At 30.5% G+C, this 19,689-nt stretch overlaps 1 protein-coding gene and 1 long non-coding RNA gene across 2 annotated transcripts; one reads left to right on the top strand and one right to left on the bottom strand.

Moving 5' to 3' along the window:
- The first annotated feature begins 11,175 nt into the window (after positions 1-11,175).
- Positions 11,176-15,041, top strand: LOC132738855 (uncharacterized). The gene is made up of 4 exons (XM_060726460.1): positions 11,176-11,477; positions 12,704-12,847; positions 13,168-13,243; positions 14,108-15,041. The coding sequence occupies exons 1-4, from the start codon at positions 11,324-11,326 to the stop codon at positions 14,664-14,666; spliced, it is 933 nt and encodes a 310-aa protein (XP_060582443.1). The 5' UTR covers positions 11,176-11,323; the 3' UTR covers positions 14,667-15,041.
- A 1,855-nt stretch (positions 15,042-16,896) lies between these two features.
- On the bottom strand, positions 16,897-19,235 carry LOC132738847 (uncharacterized). Its single transcript, XR_009626923.1, has 3 exons — positions 18,967-19,235; positions 18,416-18,638; positions 16,897-17,722 (listed from the first exon to the last, which is right to left on the bottom strand). It is a non-coding gene; the product is annotated as an uncharacterized LOC132738847 (long non-coding RNA).
- Between the last annotated feature and the right edge of the window lie 454 nt (positions 19,236-19,689).

Below are 19,689 nucleotides of genomic sequence, written 5' to 3'. Positions count from 1 at the left end.
CTACACAAAAATCGCTAATTGAAAGAAATGTTTAAATTTTCTCTTTTCTTACTTCTCTCCCCGTCAACCTTGTATTGTGACAAGTCACACACGGCTAATACTGAATCTTTATTATGTTTCTTCATGTTAAAAGACATATCATATACATGTAGGAAATAAATATCAATTTTGAGTGCATTGTGGTAGTAAAATACACGGTTAAATTAAAAGAATAATAAACGCGCGTAATATAGTATAATGCACGAAAAATGAATATCTATTTTTCATTTTAACATGCTTATTAAAAAGAGAATTGATAAAAATATGTTGAACTTTATTAAGCGTAGAATTAATTTTCTTGACCTCACTTGGTTTATAGATGTCATATTTGACGCCATTTGACGCGTAAGAATTCCTTTTAATGCTGTGCATATATCTTGTCATAATGCACTTGTTTGACCTATCTGAATAATATCATGAAGCTTGTTTGAATTTAAATTTTATACCACATTTTCTATGAATGATTCGGACTATGTACGTCCAACTTTAAGTCACACTTTGGTTTTGAACGTTTTTTTTTTTTTTTTTTGTCTAACTTTATTTCAAGCTTTCTTTTGATACGTTATCAATAATAAATAAAACTACTGACATCGGTTAGCTGTAAGCCTTTTTCAGTCCTTACAATGTTTTGTTTTCTCTGTGATGCATCCCAAGGGAAGAGCGAATTTAAAATAAATTTCTTTAAAATTCACCCTTTCTAATTACTTTTAATACACAAAAGGCTAATTCAAGATACAATGAAAGAAAATATAAGATGATAATTTATTAAATATTGCCAACCATGTAAGGTACAATATTGAAAGTTGCACTGATAGGGACACTGGTTCAACCAAAACGACATTCAGATAAATATTCTGAAGAAGGACATGTCTTGGCAGCAATTAATAGAGGATATTAATGAGTGTAGGTTTAATACTAAATTTATTGAAAGAGTTGAATAAAATCATATTATGCGAGCCTCAAGCGAGTTCAATAAATCTAATATCGAATCTACACGAATATAATATTCTATTTCTCACATATTCAAAACGAGAACGGTTTACAACAAAATTGAGTCATTTCGCGCCTATAGTGTAACGCTAACATTAGCGCGCTTTAACGCTACATTTATATATAACGCAAATGACGTCACGTTAAAGTGTTATTACACTATATAGTGTAATATCGTTTTTATAACTTAATTTATTACAATACTGCGCCGCGGTTTAAGTGATGAAATGAAAAAATCTAGCTGGATTTAAATTAGTCTGTTTATGATGAAACAAGTAATTAATTTAACTTTATCTATTTCTTTATTTATTTATTTATTTTTATGAATATATGAATAGGCAATATCTAGCTGTGTTAGGTGATATATAAACTTTAGCACTGAAATGCACAGATGTTTACAAATTCAATATTGCATTTACCCGAAATAAATGTAAAAATAAAAATACACATTAAATGAAAATGTAGAATATAGGTATAAACAAAAATCACTTAACCATCCAACTGTCTCAACTTAAGTCGAGTCAGTTTGGCATTTGTATTGGAAACAATTTATCTTAGGTATTTTGAAGTAGTTAATTACTTGTTTAAGCTAAAAAAAACGTTATATTTTTTGTTGAAACAAGGATATCAAAGATGATTTTATTCTTGATCTTTCTTCTCATATGTTGTATACGTGGTAAGTAAATTCATGTTATCTATGTCATAGTCACATTAAACGATAGAAATAGGTAATTTATAAAGTTAATCGATTCAAAACTTTACTTGTAATGTTTACTACAAAATATCCCATTTTTGGGAATTTTGTTTTATCTTTCTACATCATTGCATCATAATGGCTAATTATATAAGTAAAAATAGAAATTGTAATTAAGGAACTAAAAGCAAGAATATGGTAATACTTAATATGTGAAAAGCTTATCGTCGTATGTAATAAGTGTAATAAGGAACTTTTATAATACTACGATATGTATTTCAGATTTAAACGGTCAATTACGACTTTGTGACAATGAATATAAACCAGGTACGTTCGTAATAAATAAACTTTTATATCAGAACAAAATATATACATGTATATACATAAGATGATATTTGCTTTTCTTTTAATCGTAATGTTCGCTCTATATATTTTGAACTTTAAGCAAAAATTTTGATCATAATGAGACAATGCCATTCAAAAGTTGTTGTTGTTAAGATTTTATAATCGGTGTTTTTTAATATGCACATAATTGCAGAATGAGACAATAAAAATCTTGAAACAAATGAGACAATAAAAATCTGGAAAGAAAGTGATCACTCGGAAGCATTAATCACAACAAATTACATGAAAATTGCAGACTCGGTTTGATTGAGTCTGTCCATGAAGGATAATAAATAAGTGCAACATCCCTCACGCCCCCTAGCACTGGCTTGAGCGGTAGTCAATTCTCAACACTTAATAGCGCAGGCATCAATGATCCCGAAGGACCAGAAAAATATAACAACACTGAAATGATATACGAGGCAAATTTTTACAATAAGTTTTTTTCTTCCTTTCCTTGAAGAAAATGCCAAGGGTGAACTATTTCAAAAATAAAATTTAATAAATATCCAAAATAAATACACCATTGATATTTCTATTAAGAATACATATACTGCCGGATATATTTACATTCAAAAGTATGATATCGAGCGTTTCTTGTTTTGTTACATCTAGCTGTGGAAATATGCAAAGACAACACTTTGACGGTTCGCAAAATTGTCTACATGACTACAACAAGAGTTCCAAAAATTCAACAGACACTTTGTGAGTGTTCGATAACTACAAGGACTTCAGAAGTCGATATTTTATTCTCTTTTGTTGATGATAAGCTTCCTCAAAGCTTAAACTTTAGAGTAATCGATAATGAAATAAATTCAAAAGAGCAACATGCATTCACAACAGAGGATCGAAGTCTAACACTTTCTGTCATTACAAATGATAATTACACATATGAAGGTGCTTGCTTAATGATTTTCTCAGGTATGATGATAGAAAAAGATTAACTTCTACAAATTATTTCAACTTTATTTCAGTTGTGTGTAATTAGTACTAGATGTCTTGGTTATGAATGATTTACTGATGAATTTGATATCCCTTGCAGTACAAAATCAGAAATCAGTCTTGGTCATGATTCTGTTTGTCTAATAGATAGCATTTTGCCAATATCATGTAATTATGTGACCATTCTATATGTTTTCCAGTATTTATATTCATCCTTCATATCAAATATTAACCTAGTCTTTATAACTGACCGATTAAATAATCAATAATCTATTAATGAGAAAGACATTTTTAAAAAAAAACATTTTGCTGTCTTGAGCAAAACTTAATCGTTTGATAAAACAAAAACAATTCTTATCAAGATACGCTTAATTAGCAAAAGACAAGATGAGATTTACTTATATTCATGCGTTACAAAACGTTTTAACCGAATTCACCAACCTAAAGTGTCTTGCATGCCTTCAATAAAAAAAGACCAGGTGCAAAACTTAAATTAAAATGAAATCAAATCATTTTAATTCAATTAATCTTAGATACTATCTATGAATGCTCGCCATGACATATATGAATACACCAGTATCAGTAGTGCAAAATAACTATAGCGTTGTGGTAAATGATAGAATGCAACCTTACTTACAATTACAATGCCAAATATTACAACATACCCACATGATATAAGTTAAAAAATGGCAACATTGTCGCAATATACGCCCGTCACAGAAGCTTTTGACAGAGATATGGGCATTAACGATAAGCATATGGGAGATATTCTCCGTGCAATATCCGGAAAACATCAACTCAACTTGATTTAAATGAAAAGAACAAGTCATTTTAATTCAATCAAGCTTGCCATGAATATATATAAATACACCTGTATCAGTAGAACAAAATAACTATACGTCGTGGTAAATGATAGAATGCAACCTTAATTACAATAACAATACCAAAACTTACAACATATCCACAGATCATAAAGTAAAAAGTATCTACATTTATCATGTCAACAAGCACGCAGAAAAGATGCAATGGTCCCTGTGGTGTAATGGTAAGCATACTGAGCGGGCAATCCAAAGACTGCGTGGTTCGAGTTCCGACGGCGATTTCACGTGTGATTTTTTTCTGTATATTTATTATAACTAACATTTAAAAAAACCTGTTTCAGATACATATTTTAATGTTCTATGTAACAGTCCATTGCTTCATGCTACAACAGCAATGACGTCAACATCATTAGATCCTGACTCAAGTTCAAGAGTAAGCACAAACAAGTATATTGAAAAAACAACAGACGAAGACAACAGCCATATACTTAGTGTGTATTAAGATAAAAATAACAGAAACGTGAGAGTAATAAATAAATTAATTAATTGTAGCATTTTTATAAAAGTTAAAAAAAAATTATCTTAAACTTAACTTATATGTTTTCAAAGAATTCTTTCCTTGTTGTTCTTTATTTTCATATTTTCTGTAATAAATAAAACCTACAAATATATTTCACGAACAAGATACAATAAGTGTCTGACAATTTTGTTTTAAACAGTATTACAAAAACAAAACAAAATAAGCTTGAACATTTTGTGACTGCATTGCTTTTGTTTTTAAATTATGTTTTCATTAATCGACTTATTCTTTACTGTAGCCCTAATTGTGTTACCGGTACTTGGTGGCAGTGCCATTGTCATCTTGGTAATCATTTTCGTTATATGTATGAAAAGGTTCGTTTTATTCGTTTTTTTTTTATTTTATCTTTTTCTGTGTGCCTTTTGGTTCTGCGATAAATGACTGAGATAATAAACTATTTGAAACACATCGTGGGATTTGCGAAATAATGTTCAAAACGACGTGGCAACAGTAGCTAATTCCAGTGATTAACAGTATTGAACATTGTACTGTTATTGTTTACTTACTATTTGTAGAAACATTAATTTTGCAAACTTTTTAATTATACAGGTGTTTGTATAAATGTAATATGAGTAGTAACAGTTTCAAATGTGTTTCTGATTAAGATTTCATTTTCAAAAGTACATGGTAATAACGATTGTACATGTGTTACTTATAATAAAGTTACATCTCATCCATAACATTACAATGCATTAATTTTATCATCATTTCCTTTAAGAACAATATTTGTAATGATGGATCAAGTGTCTGGTATATTTCAGGCATCGGGTGATTGAAGAACAGAGACCAAGCAATCAATCAAATAAAGTCTCAATGTCGGACTTAGTACCAAACACAGAGCAACGTGAATGTGATACTAACACTTATGAAATACCTGACCAAAATGTTTATGAAGGTCTGAACAGGCAAAGAAATGCTTCACCAGGTGATACGTACCAACATCTTTATACAGAAACAAATAATTCACATGGCAAAAGGTAAATACACAAAATTTAAATAACAATAAAAAATGCAAATGTCGAATGTCATAAATAGCACATAAGTAATCATTAATATATTTAATTTTGAATAAAGAAAACAATACATAATCGATGAACACAATGCAGATAAGTAAGTATCTTCCAAGCTTGATATGTATGGGTAAGAGTTCGTATTAAGACGACCGTAGGGAGTCTTATCGAACTCTTACCCATATAACTGCAAATCGGCTCTTACAACTCGATATCAGATAAAAATATAGAAAGTGTCACCTCTTTAATTAAGCATAACATTATTTTTTCCCAGCAGTCACGTACAAACAAAGATGGGGTCCAATTACTTAATCTGGCATGTAAAACAATGAATTTTCAACAATACCTAGGATTGTTAATGCAATTCATTCCTGTCATATGAAACAAAATAATGTTTTGCTTACTTTTTCTAGAAAATATAAACAGTCAGCAATTAATAATTAACATTTTTCTTAGAGTTAAAAGGATATCAAAAAGTTACTGTGTTCTCATTTGTCTCTACCAGCAGAGCTCTACGTGTATTATCTATGTAATAAATTTGAATGTATCCTCACATTGCTACAGTGTAATCAGCCTTTTTAGAAACACCTGACCTGGCTAATTAAAATATGCCAATCACAATTTTCACTATCAGCACTGGTTTCTTCATGAAAAAGCGGCTACACTAATTACTGCCGAGTAAGAGCCGATTTGCAGTTATATAAAGTTTAATGTTTTCTGTCCCAGGAGTGGCGATCAGAAATTTACCTAGAAACTTACTTCAAGACAATACTATGATTAATTAGACTCGATATACAAAGGATAAAATATTGTATCAAGAATTGAACATTATTTTGATAAAATGATTTGAAACTCTCAAAATGGTTGATATGTAACAAAAACATTAATTTTATTGATAAATGTAACTGGTGCCTTTCACGGTAAAACTGTCATTTGCAGAACCTTTTTAATAAAACTAAAGCATGTGTCTGTAATATATACAGTTCGTCGCAATATAACGCATGTTCAATACGACACGAAGATGGTTTTTATTATAATTCATTTCCATAATTTATTTCACTTCTTTTTAGCCAATATTTAAACCTTAGTAACCCACAATCGGACACAAACACTTTGGAAAACGAGTATAAAATACGCCTCGAAAAGGTAGTTTTGGTGACGGCATACACCGTAAGAATTCGTCAAATGACTATGAAAGATATAAAGCTAACACAACTGATCCGATGTACGAAACACTACAAACAGACGAATGAACTTTGAATGAATGAACTAGACTAACTTTGCCTTATGATTAAGGAACACACACGAGTTTGTCTTTTCATATGACGTTAAAGGCATTAGCTCTCTTAAATCTAAAATTGAAATTACATGTGACTTAAATGAATCATAGAATTTGCGAAGCTTATAAAGTTATGTTTTAGAATTAATAAAGTGTATTTTAAGTTTAATTAATAGAGTGTATTTTAAGTGTACATGTATTTAGAGTTTTGTTAGATAAGTTCACCGCATGCGCACCTGTAATTATATGATAAACTCAAATCTGACCAATATTAAATTGTTTGGATTAGGTATGTTTTCTTTTGAAAAAGAACAAATATACAGATAAAAAGCATAACTATGTAAAACTATTGAATTGTAAATAAAAAAGGGATTCATGAAGAAATCCTTTGCTTTTTAAGTTAGCAATGTGAACTAACATTTAAGACTGTGAACATCCTAAATAAATCTTAGTCCCAACTATATATAGGTGAACTGACTGTGTATACACAAATAATTTCAAAGCATTTTAAGGATAGGCCATTTATGTTTTAATGCTTCGAAATGTTAATGTAATTATACAGCATTGTCAATTCTTATTTATGGTGTAATTTAAAGAACCATTGTAACACAGTTTAATAGTAACCATGGTAACGTGATGATATATAAAACTATTAACTATTTTCAAGCATTTTTTCTCATTTAAATATTTCAAAATGGAATATATTTTGATTAAGTAAGAACAAATTTTAAATAAAATCATGAAAAAAACTAATATTTACAGAATTTACACCGTTAGTATGCAACTGATATTTATCAATCTATAATGAAATATTTTAAAATGTTTATATTTGTGAATTGTGTGTTAATGCTTTTGACTGGCATAAAACTATAATATATTTGTATCTGATTTTAAACGTAATTCCTTGAAATTTGAAAAAAACATTTCACGATAGATAATTGTTACGGTAACGCCTAGCTGATGTTTTTGCAAATATAAATGGTGTTTAACAACGTTAGACATAGTGCTCTCATACATATATATGTTTGAGGTTTGAGCTAATTCTGAGACAGGGCCAAATTTGACCATTAGTGAACCTAGCCCTTTATATTTTACCTTCATTTAGCATATACGTATTTAGATATTGTAAAATATCATGCTGCTTAATCTAGAATCATGATTACTGCTATTACAATGGACATAAAATTGTGATATTTTATGTCATATTTAGCCCAAGAGATGTTGTACATAATGTATATAATGTTTTATTATCTATATGTGTCTTTAAAATAAAATGAAAAGAAGCAACAAGATTTTTGCTATTTTTAAAGCCGATCCCTGCTAGAGATTGTTCTGATTTTGTTGTCTACTTTACCTTGCTAAGACATTAGTTGACTGATCTTGTATTTTCACACGGCTAGAACAGTAGTCTGTCTATTATCTTTTCTCCATATGTATCTTTAAATTGAAATTCTATATATAAAAAAAACAATCGATGAAATGTAATGATATAATTAGTTTGTTTTTGTTAGATGGGCCCATTCACATATTCTCTTATTTTACTCCTAGTTTGTTATTACTCAAGCATTGGTCTGAATTCGATGTAATCGTTTTTTCACCTATTAACTTAGAGAGATTTTTCTTCTTTCCTCTCCATCACCCTCCTTACTGAATCTTTATCATGTTTTTTTTCATGTCAAATGTCACATCATGTTATATTTCACTTATGTATTCCAGGACTTTGTTTTATATTTTATGTCACACATTCTATGGACAATGTGGACTTTGTTCGTCCAACTGAATGTCACACTTTGTTTCTGATACACTGTTTGTTATTTTATCCAACTTTATGTCACACTTTCTTTTAAAATTATGTTTAACGATACTTTCGATAACCGTAACTTCTGTAAGCTGTCACACATGTTAAGTCCTTAAAATGTGTTGATTCACTTTAACATAAATAAACTGCATACCCATGGAAGAGCAAATCGAATATATATATCCTAAATAGTTTTTCTCCATTATTTTATTACACAAAAGGCTAAATTAAGATAATGGAGAAATCAGTAAAAATGGTTGTTAATTTAAATTTGCCATGTAAGATAAAATATTGATTTCATCTTAGTTGTTTCCTTTAAAACACAGACGCTTATTAGAAATAATAATATTGAGTCAATTGTTTTAAAATTGATATGCTTGTATAAGCACATCCTTGAGACACCAAATATTGCACTGATAGGAGCACATGTTGAATCAAAACGACATTCAGATAAATTAAAATTTCTGGAAAAGGGAGAATACTCGGTAGCAATAAAATGAAAAATCAGTTTGATTTAAACCTTATTTGTTTATAATGAAACATGTAATTTTGCTTAACTTATATTTTATCAATAAAATATATGCTTAGTCAAGCTGGGTGGGGTGAGAGGTAAACTTAACTATTTTTCTTTTTACCTATTTAATAACGGGCATTTCTATGTAAGATGCATAACTATTTTTTGTCCGCTGGCACGTCTACGTATTTTGACCAATATACGTACAACGGCTAACTCGTGTTTCAGGCATCTGTATTTTTTTATATTTATACTGGTATTATTAATTTGTTATCCAGGAAAGTCGGTAAGACGAACTCGGCATAAAACATACAAACAATAATTAACGAACACGATATATGTCACTAGAATGTAAAATTATTTACACATTCAGTATTGCAGTTACCCGAGGTAAATCTAAATATAGAAATACATATTACATGAAAAGGTAGGATATGGTTATATACAAAAATCGCTCAACCATATCACTATTTAAAATCTATAAGTAAAACGTCGAGTCAATTTGTTTTATGTATTTTGTATTGGAAACAATTTTATGTGAGGTATTTTGAAATGGTTAACTAGTTCTTTATGATAAAAGTTATGTTATTTGTTGAAACAAGGATACGAATGATGATTTTATTCTTCTACTTCCTTATCATATGTTGTATAGATGGTAAGTAAACTCATTTTAGTTATGTCATAGGCGAATTAAACGATTGAAATGGGTAATTTATAAAACTAATCGATTCAAAACTTCACTGTTTGATGTTAACTACGAAATATCCTATGAATTATTTTGGGAAATCTTTTTACGTCATTGCATCATACCGACTTGTTTACTCATAATACTAAAAAATGAAATTGCAGTTAAGTAACTGATAATGAATATGGTAGTACTAACTATGTAATAAGGAACTATTATACTAAGATTAATATTTCAGATTCAAGCAGTCAATCACGACATTGTGACGATGAATATAAAACAGGTACGTCCGCGGTAAATGCCCATTCGTATAAACATAAAGATATATACATATATATACATAAACTAATATTTACTTTTCTTTGCAATAATGAGCTACCATGTACTATCTCTTAAATCTCGTTGTTAATCGAGTGTGTTTCAGATTTTGTATGCAGTACGTTATTAAAAGACGCATACATGTACATGTTAAGATAGATAGGACTCCATATGGAGATCATGCATCCGTTTACGCTTGCTTTAGAATACTTTTAAGATTTACGCACTTCTAGTGCATTAATTACGACAGATATAAAACAAGATAACAACTTGAGATAATGTGCATTTTTTTTTTAAAGTCCGTCAAAAATATATAAATGTAACGCGAATACTGAATATCGACAATATGAGCTATTGATAGCAGAGATTTTTAAATAATAAGTGTGCTTTTGTAATCAATTAAGATCATTTTCCCCTCCCACTCTCTTTAATGTACCCAAAAGAATTCCAGCGTAAAATGTTATGCCCTTTGTCGTCCTCTAGTCCCTTAGCAATGTTATGTCTTTTCGGTATTTTTTTAAACTATGGAATGAAGTAGAAACTTCTTCGCAGAAGTTTTAACCATATTACGGCAATATTCACAGCACACATTTGGATTCCTTGGATAAAGATCAAAGTGACACTTCAAAGTTTGTGTCCGCTCAATACCTTTTGAACTTTGGCAAAAGAAATTGATCATAATGAGGCAATGCCATTAAAAAAGATTACTTAGTATATATCGAAGTGAGAATACAATGTCTTATGTTCTCACTTATATAAAAGGGATATTATGTCAGTACTCGGATTACAATTCCACTAAATACCAACAGTTCTAAGGCTATCAGATCAAGCCGAACACTATAAAGTTTTGTTTGTTGTTGTTGTTTAAGATATTATAATCGGTGTTTTTAAATATGCATAAAATTGCAGAATGAGACGATAAGTTTTCTTCCTTTCCTGGAAGAAAACGCTAAGGGTAAACTAGTTCAAAAATAAAATTTAATAAATATGCAAAATAATTACAACATTGTTATTTCTATTTGGAATATACATGTATATACTGCTGGATAAGTTTACATTCAAAGTATGATGTCGATTATAATATTTCTTAAACGTTTTTTTGTTTTGTTACATCTAGTTGTAGAAATATGTAAAATCAACACCTTGACGAAACATAAAATTGTCTACATAACAACAACAGGAGTTCCAAGATTTCAGCAGACACTTTGTGAGTGTTCGATAACTTCAAACACTTCAGACGTTGATATTTCATTCTCTTTTGTTGATGGTATGGTTCCTCAAAGCTTAAGCTTTAAAGCCAACAGTAATGAAATAGATTCAGGAGAGAAACATACATTCACAACAGGGGATCGAAGTCTTACGCTTTCTGTCCTTACAAATAAAAATTACACATATGAAGGTGTTTGCTTGATGGTTTCCTCAGGTATGAAAAAAACTTCAGGTAACTTCTACATATCATTTAATTGAATAAGTTTTGTGTGGCACTAGGTTTATAAATGATTTTTGATAATATTGGAATTCCGTGAATATAAAATAAAGTCCTAATTGAACTCTTTTCTGCCAAATACATGTCATTTTGTCAATATTATCTGCAATCATGTGAATATTCATATTATTCCAGATCTTTGAATCAATGCCCGTGCCAAATGATTACATAGCCTTTAGACACAAATTAATAACTGACCGATAGAGTATTAATAACAATGGGAATACCTCGGTTATTATTGATAATAAGTATTGAAAGTATTACGCGTGATTTTAAACTTAAACAAAAACAGATGGTGTAATCTCTGTACAATATATTACGAATATAAATATATTTGACATCGAAAGGAAAAGAAAGTGTATTCCGGTAAAATCACGATTGTAAATATGTCAATTTTAAAACGCCCACCGATGTACAATAATAATCAAATCCAAATAAATGTCAGAGGTATACATTTTGTACTTTCGGTTTTACAAACATAATAATAAGTATATAAATGATGTACTCATTTACTTCTATATCTATAAATTTACTTAATTTAGTTAGGCTTTTACTAAATATATTGGCATAAACTTAGTCAACAACTCCCTGACAAGATGAGATTGACTTACATTCATATGTAAGTGTTACAACCACATTCACTCAACCATGTATATCAAGATAAAATCATTAATTTCTCCCTTAACCAAGTGTGAACTTAAAATGCAATCAAGTCATTCAAACCAGTCAACGTTGTTCGTGACGAATCGTTATTTGCCTGGTACAAATCGTTATGTGGCGGATGGTAATAGATGGAATACCACTCAAAATGTTGGTTCGTTGTAGAACACTTTTGAAAATAGAAAGAATATCTTTTTTGGAAAATCACTTAAAACTGTGCGTTCTGTATACTTGTTATTTGATTTCCTTTCACTCTCTGCAGTAAACATTTGATTCTTATTTTGGAACACTTGAAAATAGAAAGCATAGCCATTTTGTCAAGTTTGCAACCAATTTTCTCGCTTGGACTAAGAATGTTACCACTTTACGTCCTGCCCCTTGATATTATAGTTTCTTACTATGTACTATATTTTCCTCATCAACAAGAATTATTGGGAAATGTGTTTTTACCCTCGTGCCATATTTCTTACACAATGCCAATATCAAAACCTATATATTTTCAGATACTTTTTTCAACGTTAAATGCGATCCAACGCAACAAAATTCATCAACGTCAATATCAACGTCAACGTCATACCCTAATTCAAGTGTTGTGACGGAGAAATATAACAGGAAAACAACTGACAAAGACGAAATTAACATCATTAGTATGTATTCAGTGATAAGAGAGAAAATTAGCATTCAAAGTGTTTTTGATTTATTTGCTGATTCATATTTTACTAACGCGCAAAATCCTGTTAACAGAAATATTGCTGAAAGTATATCGTTACAACATTTAATTATGATGCACTGTTCTCTGCGAAGACACGTACACTCAAATAAACATTTAAATATTTTGAGCTCGAATATATTATGCTCTTTCATGTATGAAAGAAACTTTCAGATTTCATTAGCACCAATGAAGTTACCACTGTATTATCTTAACGTACATTCACAATTATCAATATAGCAATGATTTGAATTTCAGTACCAGTTGTTGCTGCATCTATTGCTGCTTTCGTCTGCTTGGCAGTTGTAATACTTATCGTTATAATTTGCAGAAGGTTAGTTCGATACTTGTTCATATTATCTTCATTTTGTATTTTGATATGTATATATGCCCACATAGATTTATCCTAATTTAAGAAATAAAGTAAATTCCAAAATGGAGGTGAAAGGGTCCTACAGTTGTTGTTGTCGTTTTTTAAATAATTTTGTTTTGTAATATTCTTTTAAGTGAATATGAAAACTATACTTTTAAAAAACTTTTCCAAATTAAAAAAATAAATTCATTATATAGGTTATAAGTTAGGCTTATATAATATAAGACTGATTGTTTATTTGAATTTTTCTGTTATGTCATTTGACTGACATATTTAAGAATAAATTAACAGCAAGTTTAAAAATAAATGTAGAGAAGTCCAGACCCCTTACATAGCTATGATATTCACTCATGAAATGTGCAACTCGATTCAAAAAAGTATTGAAACATTAACGAACGCACCAAATCACAAAATTAATCATGTTGCAAGTCCGGTTTGATTAAGCCTTTTCATGTACAGAAGTCGTAAATGCAAGCTACCGTTCACGCCCCTAGCACTGACTTAAGCAGTTATCTTGAAAATGGTCAGAATTTGAATTTGGAAACATTTGCAGATGTATTCATTTGGCGGTTATGATTGAATTATCATTGTGACATGTTCGTGATAAAGCATTAACGCCAACGTACAAAATGCATATGCACTAAGCAAGATAAAAATGATTGTAATTAAATAAGATTGTGTTTTTGAGAGAGGATCAGAAGTGAAGGCAGTTTGTGGTGTAGTTTTTATTTCATCTGTTGAAAGAAAAAACTTAAGTGTCTGAAGATGAAGTGGAAATTCTTATAAAAAGTTGTTGTTTCAAGCTGCAAAATTTCTATTTTACAGAAGATCTACGAACAGAAATAAACAGCCAAAAATAGCCATCCAAGGTGACACAAAGAAAAGTAATGAAGAGGAAGATGGCGATTATTACATGACAGAAAATCCAATGTACCAAACAGCAGATACCAAAACGAATAAAGATAATTCAGATAATGAGTATCATTATGCAGAATCTGTTAAACATAACAAGCATGTAAATACTGGCGATTTAAAACGGTATTCTGATTCAAAACAGTTTATCAACAAAGGAAACCACTACGATTATTCAACCTGCGCGTCATCTGGCCAGAAAAGAAATCCAACTAATAAAGCCAAAACAGTGGACGCTACTAAAAAAAATGATAATTCAGCAGTCAATGAAAACACGTATGATACAACTAGTGCAGCTACTGTTCAATCATTCCAGGGATTTAATGAATATCACCATTTAGATAACGCAGGACCAATGAAAGTAGCGGTTGTTGATGTATACAATACAATTGGTAATGCTAGCAAGTTTTCTGGTCATAAAGACGAGGAAGACGTTTCCCATTATCATGTTACAAATTCACGACAATACTGACGTGCTCTTTTACAGCCTGACATATTTGTTTTTAACTAAAAGTTTATTAAGAACTCTATTTTCTGATATTGATTTACTAATCATTTACCGTCTATATTTAATGTTATCATCAGTTTCGATTCCGTAAATATGAAGTGAATGTCTACATTCTAACTTTAATGCTAACTTCATTTTAATACATATATGTTAATATTTTAATAAGAGCAACTATACACTTTATCTACATGAAACCTGAAACTTGAAAATTTAATTAAACGCCTATTTCTACGTACAAACATATTTAATGTCGCTACAACATCTAAAAGTCATTAACATTAGTGAATAAAAATACACACTACTATACATTTACATCATGGAATAAAAAGTAAAAAAATATATTGGCGAAACAATTTTTATATTTACAGTCCAGTAATTATATACAGTAATTTCCTATTCACAGTTCAATACACTACAGTTTATAGAACACCGTTTATATCTGACAATAATTCCTTGCTGAGAATATGGACAAAGAAGTCCTTAAAGAAATAAGTTTTCAATTGTCTCTTAAAAACTTCTACAGATTTGCTTAATCTTTGGTCGTTTATTTTACAATGTTGAGCCTATTGTACTAAAACCTTTATCTGAAAAAGTCTTATTTCTATTAAATGACACTACATAACATCCAACAGTTGACTGCGAGGCTTTTAAAGAGCGTTCCATGGTTTGGGGAGTCAGCAGATTGAGTTAGTTGGTACATTTCCTACAGAACAATTGTTCATATACTCTAGGTTATTGATTTTTTACGAGCTCTAATGGGAAACAAGTGTATATCGAAAGGTGCTTGCTTGGAGCTATCAAACTTTGATTTTACTTGCTCATTTTTATAATTATCCCCCGCCGAAAAATTTCGGCGGAGGATATAGAAATAGTCTCCGTCCGTCCGACCTTCCGTCCTTCCTTCCGTCCGTCCGTCCGTCCTTCCGTCCGACATTTTTGTCCGGAGCATAACTCTAAAAGTATTTGAGTTATCAACTAGAAACTTCATAGGTGGATAGACCTCATTGAGGAGGAGTGCAGTGCATAAGAATGATAACTCTACCTTGCATAATTTTTGAGTTATTGCCCTTTGTTATTTTTCAAAATTGATTTTTGTCCAGAGCATAACTCCAAAAGCCTATGAGATATTAACATGAAACTTCATAGGTGCATAGATCTCACTCAGGAGGTGTGCAGTGCATAAGAATGATAACTCTACCTTTCATAATTTTTGTGTTATTGCCCTTTGTTATTTTTCATACCTAATTTTTCACCTGAGTGGAGCATAACTCAAAAAGTGTTTGAGATATCAACATGAAATGTCATAGGTGGATAGATCTTATTGAGAAGGAATGTTGTGCGCAAGAATGATAACTCTTCCCTATACAATAATTGTATAGGGAAGAGTTATCATTCTTAAGCACTGCACTCCTCCTCAATGAGATCCATCCACCTATGAAGTTTCAAGTTGATACCTCAAATACTTTTTGAGATAAGCTCTGGACAAAATAGCATGAAAAAAACAAAGGGCAATAACTCAAAAATTGAATTTTTGAGTTATTGCCCTTTGTTTTTTTTTATGCTATTTTGTCCAGAGCTTATCTCAAAAAGTATTTGAGGTATCAACTTGAAACTTCATAGGTGGATGGATCTCATTGAGGAGGAGTGCAGTGCTTAAGAATGATAACTCTACCCTGCATTATTTTTTTGAGTTATTGCCCTTTGTTATTTTCAAAATTAAATTTTTGTTCCAGAGCATAACTCAAAAAGCCTTTGAGATATCAAAATGAAACTTCATAGGTGCATAGATCTCACTCAGGAGGTGTGCACTGCACAAGAATGATAACTCTACCTTTTATAATTTTTGAGTTATTGCCCTTTGTTCTTTTTTCATACTTAATTTTTCAATTCAATTTTTTTCTCAAAAAGTATTTGAAGGTATCAACTTGAAACTTCATAGGTGGATAGATTTTACTGAGGAGGGATGCAGCACACAAGAATGATAACCTTACCTGCATTATTTTTCAGTAATTGCCCTTTGTTATTTTCAGCCATCAGTATTCACATAGGTTTCAAATCTGCAATCACTATAGCCATCAGTTTTCATTACCAAAAGACCTCTTAAAATGGAATTATTCCACTCTACTACATATACATTCTTCCAATGAGCAAACACATTCGGCGGGGGATGGCCATGTTGACATGGCTCTTGTTTGATTTCGTTTGTAAATATTTTGGAATGTGGTGTAATTTTCTTACTTTCAAATATAAAAACGGCTAACTGTATCCGATATATATTTCCGTCTGAAAACTAGAGTTATGTGAAATAACAGAACCGCATTGGTCGGCCCGTAATACATTGTTTGCTCGCTTCAATTGAGCCTGTATGGTTGATACAAGCAATTCCGCTTACTGAGACTGGTACTAGCAGAATTAAATAGTAAAAAATAATACGTTTTAATTTGTATCAAAATATGCAGATGTATTCCTAAGATGGTCATCATAAAACATTAACTTGCCATTCCATGTCAATAGCATAATTAAGGTCCAAAATTGTAAAACAAATAAAGAAGAAAAGCATTTCTGAAGTAAACTTTTCTGTTATCATAAATACACCATGTAGAATTAAATGACGGTATTACGGTTAGTTTTAAACATCATTCCTTTGATTGTAAAGACCACTGACAACATCGACGTTTACGATTTCAGTGTACCCACTGTCAGTAGCGTCACCAAACTTTTCAAAGTCAGCTATATTATTATCGCCAGTCTGCTGGAAAACCAAAGGTTGAGTAAAAATATTTGGTAAGTCTGGATTATCATCATATGCTTCCATTCTTTGTTCATCATTCGGTGCACGTTTTAGTACAAGCTAATATAGAGGGGACTCATTTTTGTCCATTATGGGTTCAGTCATGTTATACAAAGGATTCTCTGTCATATAATAATCATTATCACCTCCGTCGTTTCTTGCAGATGTTTCATTCTCTTCCTGTGATAGTTTTGGTGTCCTCACATTTTTCTTCTGTTTCTTGGCTCCCCTGCATATAATAACTGATAAATCCAAATAACTAGTCGACACTGTAATTGAATTTCAACTCTTTTTAAAGATCTGCTACGCCCATTTATTCGGTACAATATCTTTATCACAGATATTTATTGGTATCTTGGATTTGTTTTACTGAATTTGTCTATTTTGAATAATATAAGAGATTGCACAAACCATGCTTATATTAATGAATTTCGAGTCCGCTTCCTGGAACCAACCAGTACCGGTGTCATATGAAGAAACATGGTCTTACCCGATTAGGGCTCGAACACATGATCCCTGGGTTGAGGGGCAGACACTATTTATTCATATTGAGTTTACCTTAAGTGTGTAGAGATTAACATGTAACGCATAATCTCTACTGTTTTCAAAAGATGTTAATTTTACATTAAAAAAGATATTGATCAGTATTTCAAATAAAGCATCATATATCTTCAAGTGCAACATTTTTCTTCCTGATTAACGATTTAAGGTTTACTAAAATGCATGACATAGAAAAAAAATTCTGAAGAAATTAAGATCATAAATGATCTCATTCCATGTAAAATTAAAATATTTTTTTTGTGATATTGTTTTGTACTCTTTTGAAAAATTGTGCATTCTTTGTGCACCACTAAAACTTTAAAACACATATAAGTATATCAAAACAGGAACAACAAACTCTTGAAATAAACAAAAAATCAACCTTTTGTAGCAAATTATAAAAATTGCAACAAGTTCAAGTTTATATAGAAATTTTATTTAAGCCCTTCGCATCATACCAATAGTACAGATATCTACATCACTGCTATTTTCTAATGTTGAATTTGTACTTGTCTTAAGTTCACTAATCGTAATCTCTTGAACCGTGGATTGTGTAACAGCCAATTGTGACTCTTCACAGGATATATTGAATTTTGTTTTACCATCTGTAATTAAAACTTTTAACCTTCAATATTGAACAGGAGGAAATTCAAGCAGAAAAATCTTTTCATTTATGTAGAAGAAAAGAATGATTTTGATTTGAATTAATTTGGCAATCTACTTCAAACTATTTGAACAAGTGATTTGCCTAATGAAAATGTACTTGTTTATTAAATGTGCATTTAGGAAATTATCAATTTTATTTCAACAATAGTATGATCAGCTCAGAATAATGTCAAAACCGTTTGATATTAATATGTTTTTGTTTTGTTTTTTTTTTTGTTTTTTTTCTTGTTTTTTTTTATTTGACACTACTGCGCCGAAACAGTTTACCTGTAGATATAATAAGACAAACATCCTTCATGTTAAAATCAGATCCTGTTTCCAAAACCAGCTCATTTTCTTTAGTAAAAGTTGAGTTAGCACGTTCGTCTGTTTTGTTCAGCACTATGTCGTGTAATTTGAAATAAACTTTTTCACTTTTCGGCGAATATTTCCGGAAATCTAATGAAACGCTGCTGTTAAAAAATGTTGGTGTTACATTGCATTTACATATATTTATCTGACGTTGAGGTACATCGGCGGTTTCTATAAAAACTTTAGTAACCATAGTTTCTTTCGAGTGTTTGCAGATACGAACAGCTGAAAAGATATGCATGGTATTATGAGACACATGATTAAAGAAATAGAAAATATACAAAAGTAAAATGATAAAGAAAAGAAGCAACGACTTATGTGTGTCCATGCTTCAAATATAATTTGTTCGAATTTGAAACAAACGTTAATTCTAAAATTAATCACTAAGCTCTAGCACATTTGATTATTCCCTTATCCTTAGTACGATTGAAATTTTATGACTTATAATGATGAAGATGTTAAAATGTATTTTATGTCATAACATGATAAGAATTATGTAAAGTTAAGTCACTTTGTTCTCCTTCGTGTATTTCATTGAAAGTCCTTGTTAAATTAATATAGAAAAAAGTCAGCAGATCTGTCTTGTAATTTTACATGTCAGAATATTGATCTCTAAATTAGTAAATATTTAATGTGGGG

The sequence above is a fragment of the Ruditapes philippinarum genome, unplaced genomic scaffold (assembly GCF_026571515.1).
Source record: "Ruditapes philippinarum isolate M1 unplaced genomic scaffold, ASM2657151v2 ctg670_1_1_1_1, whole genome shotgun sequence".
Lineage (NCBI taxonomy): Eukaryota > Metazoa > Mollusca > Bivalvia > Venerida > Veneridae > Ruditapes > Ruditapes philippinarum.
The sequence above is the reverse complement of the archived record's forward strand: the minus strand, read 5'-3'. Positions and strand labels throughout refer to the sequence as shown.

What these genes read in the sequence shown, in the direction of transcription:
- LOC132738855 (XM_060726460.1), top strand. Translation starts at nt 11,324, where the DNA reads ATGGTTCCTCAAAGCTTAAGCTTTAAAGCCAACAGTAATGAAATAGAT. An exon ending in AGACGAAATTAACATCATTA is followed by an intron (nt 12,848 to 13,167) that starts GTATGTATTCAG and finishes TTTGAATTTCAG; the next exon opens with TACCAGTTGTTGCTGCATCT. An exon ending in ATCGTTATAATTTGCAGAAG is followed by an intron (nt 13,244 to 14,107) that starts GTTAGTTCGATA and finishes TCTATTTTACAG; the next exon opens with AAGATCTACGAACAGAAATA.